The 14,181-nt window shown below is 38.3% G+C and overlaps 2 protein-coding genes across 3 annotated transcripts; one reads left to right on the top strand and one right to left on the bottom strand.

Moving 5' to 3' along the window:
- Nucleotides 1–1,795: 1,795 nt before the first annotated feature.
- Nucleotides 1,796–7,910, bottom strand: LOC126594867 (nuclear matrix constituent protein 1-like). The gene is made up of 8 exons (XM_050261126.1): nucleotides 7,387–7,910; nucleotides 7,048–7,257; nucleotides 6,717–6,970; nucleotides 6,274–6,544; nucleotides 6,092–6,175; nucleotides 3,628–5,735; nucleotides 2,411–2,615; nucleotides 1,796–2,302 (listed from the first exon to the last, which is right to left on the bottom strand). The coding sequence occupies exons 1-8, from the start codon at nucleotides 7,684–7,686 to the stop codon at nucleotides 2,081–2,083; spliced, it is 3,654 nt and encodes a 1,217-aa protein (XP_050117083.1). The 5' UTR covers nucleotides 7,687–7,910; the 3' UTR covers nucleotides 1,796–2,080.
- Nucleotides 7,911–8,591: 681 nt separating this feature from the next.
- Nucleotides 8,592–13,193, top strand: LOC126594868 (protein decapping 5). Of its 2 annotated transcripts, none has more exons than XM_050261128.1 (8): nucleotides 8,592–8,875; nucleotides 9,763–9,863; nucleotides 10,258–10,329; nucleotides 10,443–11,411; nucleotides 11,938–12,033; nucleotides 12,312–12,491; nucleotides 12,613–12,720; nucleotides 12,796–13,193. In XM_050261128.1, the coding sequence occupies exons 1-8, from the start codon at nucleotides 8,728–8,730 to the stop codon at nucleotides 12,961–12,963; spliced, it is 1,842 nt and encodes a 613-aa protein (XP_050117085.1). In that variant the 5' UTR covers nucleotides 8,592–8,727; the 3' UTR covers nucleotides 12,964–13,193. The 2 variants fall into 2 exon arrangements, with proteins under 2 accessions (XP_050117085.1, XP_050117084.1); XM_050261127.1 differs by having other exon boundaries at nucleotides 8,593–8,875; nucleotides 12,312–12,503.
- Nucleotides 13,194–14,181: the final 988 nt, after the last annotated feature.

The following is a 14,181-nucleotide window of genomic DNA, read 5'->3' as shown; positions in this document are numbered from 1 at the left end:
TTAAAATGTGAGAAAAACAAAACTTTGATGGTATTCCGGTATTCCAAACTAAATAGATATGGCATACTTTTAACTTTCTAGTATAATAGTTGATGATTAGCTTAAAGGTGGCATATAATTTTGTCCTAAACATATACCTCTAATTGGAATGTTGACAAACACATCAACATAATTGTACTACTTACTCACTACTCCCATACCAAAATGGAAAATAATTTGACTTTCAGTCATGAAATTATATGAAATCAATTTGTATGTACAAGTTTGTATTTTAGTAGAAGAGGAATATGAAGGAAATAATGGTTAAGAAGCACAAGCAGCTGTGGAAAAATTAAAAAAAAAAAGGGGCATTTTAGCCAAAATGATCCTTAATTGTCATAACTCTTCACTTTAATCTTTGAGATTTGAAATCTATAGAAGTGGTTCTATCTACCATCAATCATTTTGGTCATTCCATGAAAAATCTCTGTTAAATAAGGACTAAATGACAAAAATACCCCCAATCTAATAAACAAAGGAAAACTAATGAAAAGAACTTGAAAACTTTGAATTTTAACGATAAAGATAAAATAAAGGGTAAAGTGAAAATAATTTGACTTTCAGTCATGAAATTATATGAAATCAATTTGTATGTACAAGTTTGTATTTTAGTAGAAGAGGAATATGAAGGAAATAATGGTTAAGAAGCACAAGCAGCTGTGGAAAAATTTAAAAAAAAAAGGCATTTTAGCCAAAATGATCCTTAATTGTCATAACTCTTCACTTTAATCTTTGAGATTTGAAATCTATAGAAGTGGTTCTATCTACCATCAATTATTTTGGTCATTCCATGAAAAATCTCTGTTAAATAAGGACTAAATGACAAAAATACCCCCAATCTAATAAACAAAGGAAAACTAATAAAAAGAACTTGAAAACTTTGAATTTTAACGATAAAGATAAAATAAAGGGTAAAGTGAATAGTACCATGATTGACTTTTTAGTGTAAAAATGTGATTTTTCGTTAAAGTGAACAATATAAGGAACTTTGTGTTAAAGTTCCCAATAAACAATAGGCAAAATGATTTGACAAAAATTGAGGATATTTTTGTCATTTTATTTTTATTTAGCATAGATTTTTCAAGGACCAAAATGATTTATGGTGGACAAACTTAAAGACCACTTCTATCGATTTTAAATTTCAATAACCAAATTATGTCAATCTCATGACCATTAAAAAGCCATAAAATAAAGGGAACTTTAACAAAAAGTTTCTGGTACTGTTCACTTTAACGAAAAACCATATTTTTACACTAAAAAGTCAATCTTGATACTATTCATTTTACTTTTTATTTTGTCCTAATCTCAAAGTTTTCAAGTCATTTTCTTTAATTTTTCCTAAAATAAAAGCATTTTTGGGGTTTTTAAGGGGAGGAGAGGAGGGGTGAAGAGGACCAGAGTGTCTGACTAGAGGAGTGGGGACCTAGTGAGGGAGGGAGAAAAATGGAGGGCTATCAGAAGGCATAGCCCAAACTCTACTTAATTGTTTCCTGGGAAGGCCTAGTACAATAGGATGATAAGTACTTTTCTGCGCAAGCTTTTGCAGGTAAATGTGAAGAGTAGAGAGAGGGTCTTTAATTTGTAGTTTCATCTTTCATGTATGTTTTCACTAATCCCATTAAATTAGACTCCATAATTAATAGTTAGAGACTTTCTTTATTGGTATTTATTTGAGGATTGTAATTATTGAACAATTATACGGTTTTTTTTTCCTTAGTTTGTGTTGGTAAAGGGACGGGAAGATCTTATACTCGTCTGAGGTTCACAACACATGACATTATATTTTTGAATCGATATTCGAGACGCTACTTAGCAGTAAACCCGTTACATGCTGGTAATAATATCTTCAGCCATGTTTCCACCCGTCCAAAAGAAGAGCAAAAACTAAAAAGACTTGAAAAGGGCGAAGAAATCGCCGTTTCAACATTTGAATTACAACGAAAATGAGAAAACAAAAAGAAGCTAAGAAATCACACAAACTGAAGCTAGTCATTACAAAGTTTTCGGAAAAATATGGTAAATTAGAAACTGGTTTTCGCCATCACGTCGTTAAGAAAGTCCAGATCTTTTTTCCTATTGACTTCTCGCCAGGACGCTCTTCAACGTCCTCGTCATCATAGTCATCGTCGCTCTCGCCATTTGTATTGTTGCCGCAACCAGATTCCGGTGTACCAATATCTTTCACGCTCATATCTGTATTTTCAACTGATTTGGCTGCATCGGCTTCAGCATTGTCATCGACGGTGGCTGTTGGTGTTCTAAACTGCAGTACAAGAAACAGAGGTTAACAGACCTTATTCACATCGTTTTAGACGTTTCAGATATAACCGTCACAAAGTACAAGACACGTAAAAGGTAAGGGGGACATTACCCTCACAACCCGCTCCTGTGAGAATTCCGCACCTTTTAACGTAGTGACCTGCATCAACTGTGTAGTTTGCCCATTCTCACCAGCCGTCCCCAACGATGACACAGAAACAGATTCCGGAATTGGTTCTATACCACCACCTCCAGTTTCTTCCTTGCTTCTCTTCTTCAGGTCAGCCGCGGCTGGTGCTGCTGTGACCGATCCTGCACTGATCAACATTCATAGACAAATTTAGAAAAACCAAACACTTCCTCACATGGCACAGCATAGAAAATGCCCACAGTTGACACATCATGCAAGATCCCTTGATTTGGACAGTTTATGACAGATGAGGTCACAAGTAAAACCGTAAAAATTCACGTCTTCCACATACAGATACTTCGGTAGTTCAATGATTAGCTGTATAAGTTTATCCCTGTTTACCTTCTTCCTTAAAAAAAATTCTACGATTATATATATTCCCAAAATATCAGAAAGAACAAAATGTGTTCCCCATACCAATATAGTAAAAAATAACTGAACTAAAAATTTCTCTTTTTAGATGGAACTTCCGAATGATTTTCCCCGATCAAGGAACAATAATTTCAGAATAACGGTCAGTGAAATTGTCACTCCAGGACTAACCCGAAGCTGTTTAGGAAAATATTTGTCTGGACAACAGAACGTGCACCTAGTGAAGACTATTGAATAGATTATTCTGGGATCTAACAAACATTCTATTTCATGCATTAACTGAAGGGACCTGGACAATTGAAGTGCTCACCTAATATTCCATAGCAAGAACAGAAATGGGTCAAAGAACGGTTCTTTGTAACCCAAGAAGGAAAAGAATCAAATAGACTACAGTGATAAGATTTACCAGAAGTTTGACATTCAAATCCGTACTCAGTGTATCCATCACAATATCAATAGTCTCAAACTAAAATTGATAAGGGAAAAAAAAAAAAAGCCCAACAATTTTATATAAACATAACCACTCAAAGCAAAAAGATATATCCAGCGTTCAACCATGTTGATAACCAATTGTCGTTAAACCTTAAGTTGATTGGAAACAAATGCAACAATGCATGAAGAATGACAGACTGACAACAAGTCTATATAGATATACAACCTTGACTCAAGTTATTATGATCACGCCACAGAAACTGCAAACACTAATTAACTTCCACATTTAGCCGTCACCGTGCTACATAATTTCATACACACATTAAGCAACTTACGTCTTGCGATGTCTAAGGTTATATCGCTGCTCTCCAGGTGTTTGCACGGAAGAAGCAATAGATTGTCGCCTCTTCCTGCGCCCACCAGCTGTTGTGACACTGCCCGAACGTCCTTCGCTGTCACAATCATCTTGCTCACTTTCAGTAATCCTAGAGCTCTGAGCACGCCTTCGTTTTCTCCCAATGCTACTATTTGCTTTCTCAGCAAAACTGGAAGCTCCCTGAATTTCTTCATAATTGTAACTACTATCATTAGGCAGCATACTTGCATTTGATGGTTCTTCTGGAGTATTTCCGAGAAATTTCTTTGCCTCTTCAACTGTTGCCTTCACTGTGCGTGTCCTAGACAGTCTGGACTTGCGTCCCCTAGCTGGTTGTTGCTGACCACTCTTTATCTCAGATTGCCCGGAATCATCTGGAACATCTTTAACCTTACTGTCAATGAAGCTATGATCATCAATTGATGGAGCATACCCATCATCCACTTCTTTGGAAGTGTTATCAGATGGTAGTGGTTGAGCACTAGAGTCATTAAGCATCCTAAAAGATGGCCCAGGCTCATCTTCATGACTGATGTGCCCTCTTTCTCCCTCATTGATAAGCATATTAGATTCGATTCTTTTCTCTTCAACATTAACCTGAATAGCGGATAGTGGGGGCAACTCTGAAGACCCTGCATCAGTAATATACTCCATTTTTTTTATTGGAGATACTTTAGAAACCATTGCCTTGCATTTGCGCAGCAAAGACGTTCCCCATCCTGATTCTGTGTATTCTAAATCAGGAACACCTAAATCAGCCGAAGAGTTCTTTAAAAGTTCATCATTGAGCCTTGGCAGAGAAACAGCCTCAACTTGGTACATTCCCGGTACTTGGAGATCAGAAAGTACAAATTCCCTTGTCATTTCTCCACAGTCCTTGCAACTTTTAAGCTTCTCAACAAAAGAAAGGAAGTGTCGTCTTTCCTCAATAAGCTGTTCCCGCTGCTGCTTGATCTTCTTGCTAAGCATAGCAAGCTGACCAATATCTTTGCGCATTTCAAGTTGGTTAACTTCCTGTTGCTTCTTGTTCAGAGCAAGTTCTTCTCTTTCCTTTTCCATTCTATGCCTTTCAGATCTTAATTCTTCCCTTTGCTCATCAGTGACTCCCTTCAAGTAATTAATTTTAGCATGTTCTCTATCCTTCTCCTCCTCAAATGTTCTCTCCATTTCCTGCAGGCGTTTCTTCATTTCCTGCTCCTTATTCTGCATATCAGCCTCAAGATCCCTCTTCTGTGACTCAAAATCTTGAACCATTTGACTATGCTCAAATTGGGCCTTTTCAGCTAACGCTAACTGCTCATTCCTCATCTTAGACGCAAATGATTCTTTCTCAAGCTTGAGACTGTCCCGCTCCCTCTGTAAGTAATTTTGCATTGCATCTTTCTCCTTTTTCAGCCTTTCTTCCTCCATGCCTTGTAATTTTTCTAATTTTTCTTTCTCTTCAACAATTTTCTTCAGATCTCTGCTAATTTCAGCTTTTCTCTCATCCAAATCCTCCCACTCTTCCTCAAACTTTTCCCTCTGCTGCTTTAAATCTTCAGCTTCCTTCAAGAGCAACTCATTTCGAAGTCTATAAGTCTTTATTTCCTGCTGCAATTCCGACTGCAAACGGAGGTGCTCTGACCTCTCTTCCTGGGTAATTACCTGCTTCTCTCTCTCTTCACGAATATGGAGCTCCAGTTGAAGGTTTTCATCCTTTATCTTCTGAATTTCATCTCTAAGATTCTGAAGACACTCTATATCAGCAAGTAGTTGTTGCCTTTCCACCTCTAAAGTTTTCTCATCAACTTTGATGGTTTTCTCGTTCTCCTTCAAAGTTTTCAGCTTTGTTTCAAGTTCCTTATTTTTCTCATTCAACCTCTCTGATTTCTCATGCAGCGCTTGTTCCCTCTTCAACAACTTTTCTTCCCTGTGGCTGATTTCCAGCTCCTTTTGTTCCACCCCGTCAACCTTAATCCTTAGTTCCTTGTTCAGAGACTCCCTCCTTTCTTCCATTTCCAACTCAAACTCCTGCATTTTCATATTGAGAACGGATCTGTGCTTCTCAAGCACCTCTTGAATCTCCACCTGTGAGAGACCATATCAGATTTCTAGACAAATTGTATGAAAATAAACATTCAAGCCCTTCTAAACAGAATTTTTTTTTTTTTTGACAAGTGGCATCAGGTCTCATAAATGTAGCCCATTTACATTGCATTCATTCAATACGTTTTACATGAACGTACCCATTTAGAAAACAAATATATAACCCTTTGAAAAACAGAAGATATAATTTTATTAGTCATAAGTTACATAAATGGGGGTAAGGCTAGCCGACATTCACCTCTCCCAGACCCTGCGTAAAGCGGGAGCCTTGTGCACTGGGTACGACCTTTATAAGTTACATAAAAATAAATATCAGGAGTTTAAGAGTTAGGACACACATTTTCTCTCGAACTTAGTTTTTGCTCAAATTCATGTAATTCCCTCTCCTTCAACTCTAATATGTTCCTCAAAGAATTTGCTTCCTGCAACCAAATTGACATCAGTCAAATGAACAAAGCTGCAAATATACATTTCTGAAAAAAAAATGAAAAAAAAAAAAACTCATCTATACGAGAGAGACCTTTTCCTTTGATGCTAAGTCATCTAGCCGTTTATTCACATCCGCTTCCTTTTCTTTCAACATAGTGTTCAAAGCTTCAATCTTCCTTTGCCCTTCTTCGATGTCCTTCTCTTTTTGCTTCATACTCATTTCATGTTGATTTGACTTCTCCTCTTTCTCATTCAAAATTCTCCGAAGCTTGCATAACCTCTCTTCCCCTTCTTGTAGCTTCCTCTCCCATTCTTTCAAGTCTTCCCTTTGTTTGTAAAAAGTTGTCTTGTGTACCTCTTGCCTAACAAAATTAGGAACAAGTCAAATTAAATTTAAAAGCCAAATGCTCCAGAATATAAACACGGACTACATCATAAATGGAAGATGTCTCGCATTCAGCAAAGAACAGAGCAACCATATATATTAGGATCCTGCATATCCTAAATGCAAGTGTCATGGTCGTAAAAACATACTCTGTACTTAAGGAAAGCTTCTCTCTTCGAAGCACACTTTCACGTGCCTCCACCTCCTCCGATCTCATCTCCAACTCTGAACTCTTTCTATTGACCTCAGCAAGTTTGGCCTCGGCAGCACACAACTTTGCATCTGTCTCCAAAGACTTCTCTTCAATTCCCACAACTAATGAATTTGTATCAACCATCTTTGCTTCAGACTCCCGCTTTATTTGGGCATGCTCCTCGTGCATTTCACGCAAAGCCTTTTCCAGCTGCAGTGACAAAAATTAATACACATTGACAAACAAAATTTCATTACACAAATTGACAAACAAGAAAGCTCGCATACCTGAGCTACACACTGCTTCTCAGCAACCAATACTCTCCGTAAATTCTCCTCCCGCTTCTCAACCTCAGATATTGCAATTAAGTGTGCAGATTGTTCGCGTTTAAGAATCTCCTGGGTTTCCGCCAATGCTTGACTCAATTCTTCGTTCTTCGATGCCCAGTCTTTCTTTTCAATCAGGAGAAGTCCCATATTATACTGGTAATCAAAAAGCTGCCCAACAACAAATATATCATTATATATTCAGAATATTACAAATTTGCGTTGTGTATAAATGTTGCACAAGATATTAATAACGGTTCTATTAATCTGGTTCGATAAACCAAAAATCAAGTGGCTAACCTCTGTTTGAAGCTTAGAGACCTTCTCGGCGAGCGCTTGGTGGTCCTTGCGCTCCATAGACGCCTCATCGAGGAAGCCAGCCTCTTTGAACGCTCTCCAGTCGTCCATATCACCGGTATCTAATCCCGCAGTCGTATAAGGCCCGTTCTCACTCAGCGAGCCCAATGGCGGAGGCGGACCATCGACAAGCGCCACCGCTTTACCCTTCCCAGTATTCCTAGGGTTCGAAACGACGCCGCCGCTCCTCGGCGTCAGCAACAGAGCCGCCGTCGACGCCTTCCTTTGTGGCGTGAACATCATCCGCCACGACGAAACCCTAATTCCGTATAACAACGAGTAGCAATACAAGAAATTAAATTGGGCGAGTTCTTGAAAACCCTAATTCGAATGTCCGTACAACGGCTATTGGAATTTGGAATTTTCTCAGTGCCTTCGACTCTGCGATCGCAACGGAAATTAGCGAGGAATGCTCTCCCCTTCCCTGTTTTGATTTCGGCTTGCGGTTTTTATCGCGATTTTACCCCTCAACTGACACTACTAATTGATGACGGCTCACATGAAATTTAAGGGTACTTGTGTCATCACAGTGCTGATGTCCCGATTTCTCTGTTAGTTGCTATCCTGATGATTTTAAGTTGAATACTGATCAAATAAAATATATATTAATTTGTATATTTTTTTTTACCAAATGATAGTATTTACATTAATCGGTGAAGAGGTAGATACCATAAATTTCTCAACCCAATCATTTCTTCTATAACTTTTTCTTTGAAATTCTATAAATTTCTCTTAGCTGAGTTCTACACTAATTTAAATAAATTTGATGCGATTTATCATGATGAATTGACATTGTCGTTCGATAGAGAATTTTGTTCGCTATTATGCACGATTATATTTGTTTAAGAACATGTTTAATCTAAACCACCTAGTCTTGCTTCATTTTCAATATCCTATTTACAGTTAAATTCAATAAATTAGCCAATAACTCATTGTCATTAAATTAAATAATTAGTTTGTTAGAACAAAGAGAATTGGTCATGGATTAGGAACATTTTCGTCAACGGACCAACTTCTCCTCAGTTTCCAACCAAAAAGACCAACAAGTCCCAAACCACCCACGTGTCAAATCCTCATTGGCCTGATCGTCAACATCGTCAAATTACCAAAAAACGCAAAAAATCAACAGGGCTTAAATAGGCAGGCAGATCTCCCTCTCCCCCACGAACAGAGAGAGAACCCGATAATCTCAAAGGCACCCCCAAAACCAAAACCCTACTCTCCCTCTCTCTCCTCCCTCTCACTCTGTAATCTGTATGCGCTAGGGTTTCGAAATCGGAGGCCATGGCTACGGAGACTGCTGCGAGATCGAGCTCGGCGGCCGATTCGTACATAGGGAGCTTGATTAGTTTGACTTCCAAGAGTGAGATCAGATATGAAGGCGTGCTTTATAACATCAACACCGAAGAGTCCAGTATTGGACTCAGAAATGGTACCGTTTTACTCTCTCGATTTTTACTTTTGATTATTGTTGGCCGGATTCCGTTTAGGTCTTGTTATCTAGGTCAATTTGATTAATTTAATTTTAGTTTATCACTAGTTAATTCGTCTAGATTGGCATTTTTAGGGTTTAATTATTAATGATTTCAGATTTTTTAAATTTTTGGCAACTGTGAATTTGCTATTGAATCTGACTGTCAGCGGCTCAATGTGCTTCTTTGTATTTTATTGCAAAATTTTGTGACTCCTTGTGAAAATGTAGAATTTTGTGATTCTAAATGGTTTATCTTTTCTATATTTCGCAAGGAATAGATGGTTTTTTTTTTATGGAACCTTTCATTTTTCTGTATGTACCATTTGTTTAAATGAAATTGATTTGTTAGTTTATTACTAGTTCAGTCGTCCCGATTGGCATTTTGGTTTAATTATTCTTGGTTTAGGAATATGAATTTTTGAAATTTTACTCAATTGTGAATTGTGAAGCATGTATGCATGTGAGTATGTAAAGTATGAGATTCAGGAATTAGTGTGTTCTTAGAATTGAGTTTGGAAGTACGATATAGCGAAGAATTGATGTGGCTCAATGCGCTTCCATTTACATATTGCACAATTCATCAAGCTTTGGGATTTCTGTAGAAAATTACAAAATTTGATTCTAAATGGTTTATCTTTTCTGTATTTGGAAGGGTTACATGGTTTTCTTTATAAAATTGTTTCCCTTTGCTTTATGACCAAACAATTGCTTCAAAGGGTTAGGAAGAGTTGTATGAATAGTTTATGTGACATGGATAATAAATGTACATATATTGTATCATCAAGTGCTATTGTTGAGATATGGATGGATGTATTGATGCTAATTTGTTACTTTTTACACGGCAGTGCGATCTTTTGGAACAGAAGGAAGAAAGAAGGATGGACCACAAATCCCACCGGGAGACAAAGTTTATGAGTATATTTTATTTCGCGGGAGTGACATCAAGGTTGGTACTGAGATGCCTCAGATTGGACTTCACAACTAGTGTTCTATATTTTTGTCTGATAGTTTAAAAAATAAAAATAAAAACCCCAAAATGTGCCGACTTTATGAGTTTAAATTACGGTGATGGTATTTTTCTTCAATCGTAGCATGGACTTTGGTTGTTTAGTAAGAGTAAAAATAGAATCTGTAATGTTGCAATTGGTGTTGACTACTCTCTGGTACTAAAACTGAAGCTCAAATATGGCAACTGAAGTATATGGTAATAATGATATTTGATGAAAATATAACTTTAACGAGGTGACCAGTTTTGAACTATGTAGCCTAGATTCACTTCTGGTTATATTTTCAAGTAAATATCCAGACCCTAAGTCTTTCATTTTTATCTTTGTTTTCAGGATTTACAGGTTAAGTCTTCTCCACCTGTTCAGCCTACACCACCTATAAACAATGATCCAGCTATTATCCAGGTAAGAGAAGGAATTCTAACTTTTGGGATGCCTCTAGCCAACCTCTGCTAATTTATTTTCTCTCTCTCTCTCTCTCTCTCTCTCTCTCTCTCTCTCTCTTCCCTCTCTTGCAGTCTCACTATTCCCGCCCAGCTCCTTCAACATCGAGCTTGCCAGCTCCAGCTAGTGGATCTTTGACGGATATTAATTCCCATGCTCCACAGATGGGACTCCCTGGTCCAAATTTCCAAGGTAGTTTGCCTTTATATCAACCTGGAGGCAATTTAGCGTCATGGGGTGGTACGCCGCCTCCTCCAAGTGCAAATGGTATGCCAATGTATTGGCAAGGATACTATGGCCCTCCAAATGGGCTACCTCATTTACACCAGCAGTCATTGCTTCGACCACCACCTGGGCTGTCAATACCTTCTTCACTGCAGCAGCCAATGCCTTCTTCACTGCAGCAGCCACTGCAGTACCCCAATTTTACTCCCTCCTTACCTACTGGAGCTTCAAACATGCCTGAAGTTCTACCACCTTTGCTTCCTGCTGCTAGTATTAGTTCCTCTAGTTTGACTGCTACTTCTTTATCCCCGCCAACATTGCCAACAACTCTGCCTCCAGTGCCTTCTACAACATTATCTCTTGAAACTCTACCAAGCTCAATGCCTAACAAAGCACCTAGTTCTGCCCCCTCTGCACCTTCGGCAGCCATGCTTAGTGCAAGCTTGCCACCACTATCTTCTCTGGCTACTTCAAGCCCAGATATAAGTGTTGTGCCACCAATCTCTAACAAACCTCTTGCAATTTCTGGTCCAACCTTGCCTTATCCAAGCATATCTCAAACGACTTCCTCTGTTGCTGGGACAGCCAATTCTTTACGCATGGAAACACTAGTGCCTTCCTTGGTAACCCCAGGCCAGCTTTTGCAGTCGGGATCCACTACAGTCTCTTCATCTCAATCTTTGCAAACAGCTCACAAGGATGTGGAGGTTGTACAAGTTTCATCATCAACCTCATCAGAACCATCGGTTCCACTTTCAGCAGAACCTCAGCCACCAATATTGCCACTTCCTCAACAACCTGCACAGGCTGGTCAAAAGGTTGTTTTGTCGTACATGCATGTGTTACACGCTCACTTGCACACACACACACACAGATTCTTGCATGCCTCTGGACTAGTTAGTTTTTGTGACTCCTTGTATATGTGGGCTGGGTGCAACAAAAAAAAGTGGATTATGATTCAATGGGGTGATCTTCAACTTAGTTATCAACATGCTTATTAGTTTGAGTTGCTATTATTAAGGATTAGATGGTGTGGTAGTTATTATTCAGGATTAGATGGTGTGGATGTTCACCCCCATGAAAATCTGAATTGTCGGGCAGGCTCTTTGTTTGAATTTCTTTTTGTTAGATTTATTTGCATATGTCTGGTGTCAGCCTGAATTTGATCCAGCCTTTTAAATGACTGAATTGTTGTGGATTGGTGGTTTCTCCTATTCCACCAACTCGGTTTAGTCTAGTGGCCAGGGTTTAGGACTTCAAGTTTCTTTTTTTAAATTTATTATGTGTTCTGTGGTTCGATTGCAAGGAGTTCTGACGTTGGCTTCTCCCTCTTTCCATAAATAGGACTATGTGCGTTCTCAGCCAAATGGAGCTCCATACCAAAATCAAAATCGCCAGGGTTATACATATAGGGGACGTGAAAGAGGACGAGGGACTGGAGTAAGGAAGCCTTTTTCCCCCACAATTTGAATTTTGTTGGGTATCAATGGTTTGTTAAATGCGAACTAAAATTGAAATTTCTTGATTGGAAGTGTTTAGTCAGAAGAAGTGTTTTTATTTTCTTGACTACTTCTAATCTATAGTAAGTGACATATATGATAAATCCCAAATTATCTAGACATGATCCTCCTGATTGGCTTTAATTTACTCTCTTGAATTAAGTTGTTGCATTTTCGGCATCACTGAAATTGCCAAATAAATAACATGTTGGTGTGCAGAGTTCACGTCCCACAACAAAATTCACTGAAGAATTTGATTTCATGGCAATGAATGAGAAGTTCAACAAGGATGAGGTTTGGGGTCATCTTGGTAAGAGTAACAAACCTCACAAAGAGGGTGATGGAAATGACACTGATGAAGATGACATTGAAGATGAAGATGAGGCTGAGTTATCGAAGGTTGAAATCAAGGTGGCATTGGCTATCTTTATCATTCTAGCTAGATGAATTCTACTGTAAGTAATAATCCTTGCATTACTTCTGTTATCTGAGTTTGTTTAATTTTGTTTTTGTGCCACAGCCCGTTTACAATAAGGATGACTTCTTTGATACCATCTCGTGCAATTCTACGAGTCATGACCAGAATGGAAGGACAAGATACTCTGAGCAAATAAAGATAGATACAGAGGTAACAACCTTTTTGTTTTTGTCATCTTAGTTATTGGAGTTTTTTATTAATGCGGTTGCTTGTTTGGGGGTGCAGACTTTTGGCGCTTTTTCAAGGTACCGGGGTGGAAGAGGCGGCCGTGGTCCTGGGCGTGGTGGCCGTGGTCGTGGTGGCTACTATGGAAGGGGGTATGGAGGTGGTGGCGGCTATGTCCCAAGGGGCCGTGGCCGGGCCATGCCCACTCGTGCTGCCTATGAGAGTTAGTATTGGTAAACATTCAAAGCCTCATCTTACCTTTCAGAACAGCAAAGAGATTTAGGGCTAAGCTAGTGTTGTGCTTTTTTCTTTATTTGTGCTTGTCCAGAGAATAAGTAGAAGTAAATGCCTTTTTTTCAGTATCAAATTGCCGGTCGGTCTGTATGTGTTTCTTCAACCTGACTTGACATTCCTTTATATTGACCAAATCAAGAAGCACCGAGTTTAGTGAAAGAAAACTTTCTGTTTAATTTCATCTCGTTGATTGATTCATGGCACCCGTTGGCAGTCGGGGGTTTGAACTGACGACCCTATTGGCATTCGACTGAAGTCGAAGCTGATACCGGTGTTGGTCCTGGTTAAAGTCACTCGGATAGAATTCTGCATGTATCATGTGTGTGGTGTTCCCTAGCCAACCACCACCCCACCCCTCCTGCACCGGTGTCGGCCTTGCAGGCGACTACTCAACCATCAATGACCTCTCTCTCGGCAGATTATCAAACCCAATTCCCAGAAATATGTTGAATAGGAAAGAGATGGAGACTTATGGTGGAAGACTAAAAAAGGAGGTAACAATTCGACGGATGGTTTACCTATAAAAAAATAACAATTCGACGGATGAGATTTAGATTAGAAAATCTAATCTAATGGTTGTAAGAGTTGAAATCTTATATTGATAAGAAAGAATTGATCATGACATTAGTATGACGTACAAAAACCTTGCTTTTATAAGTGAAATGATAACAAGAAATATACAATCTAATGGAGGCGATTGAGACATGAAACTTTAATTTAATGATTGTAAAGAGTTGAAATCTTATCAGCAGCGGGTTTCGAACCCAAGACCTTTAGTTTTTAATTTGAAGGAAGCCAGACTTGTGGTCAGAGGGATGTTGAAATGCCTCTATAAGTCATTCCAACCTGAAAATGATGGATAACCGTGATTTGCCACCAGTTGTTGCTTATAAAAATAAAAATAAAAATTGACCATGCCATAAGCTATGACACTTGTCATGACATAACCCAATAATGAAGTCATTCTAGTTACGTTTTTTTGTGAAGAAAAAAAAATTGATGTATGAATTTAATATTTTTTGTTGTTGAATATTTACAAAAATATTTTACAACAATGTAATTTAAATTATTTTAAAATTTTGTACCTACTCAAATTATTACATAAAATCATAAAAAACTTGAATTTAAGGTTTCTACTATAAGGGCTCTTCC

Source organism: Malus sylvestris, chromosome 13, assembly GCF_916048215.2.
Source record: "Malus sylvestris chromosome 13, drMalSylv7.2, whole genome shotgun sequence".
NCBI classification, from domain to species: Eukaryota; Viridiplantae; Streptophyta; class Magnoliopsida; order Rosales; family Rosaceae; genus Malus; species Malus sylvestris.
The sequence above is the reverse complement of the archived record's forward strand: the minus strand, read 5'-3'. Positions and strand labels throughout refer to the sequence as shown.

Coding starts and splice junctions, on each gene's coding strand:
- LOC126594867 (XM_050261126.1), bottom strand. CDS start 7,686: ATGATGTTCACGCCACAAAGGAAGGCGTCGACGGCGGCTCTGTTGCTG. Junction 6,545..6,716: donor AAGCTTTCCTTAAGTACAGA/GTATGTTTTTAC, acceptor TAATTTTGTTAG/GCAAGAGGTACACAAGACAA. Junction 2,303..2,410: donor CACAGGAGCGGGTTGTGAGG/GTAATGTCCCCC, acceptor CTTGTACTGCAG/TTTAGAACACCAACAGCCAC.
- LOC126594868 (XM_050261127.1), top strand. CDS start 8,728: ATGGCTACGGAGACTGCTGCGAGATCGAGCTCGGCGGCCGATTCGTAC. Junction 11,412..11,937: donor CTGCACAGGCTGGTCAAAAG/GTTGTTTTGTCG, acceptor TTCCATAAATAG/GACTATGTGCGTTCTCAGCC. Junction 12,721..12,795: donor AAATAAAGATAGATACAGAG/GTAACAACCTTT, acceptor TTGGGGGTGCAG/ACTTTTGGCGCTTTTTCAAG.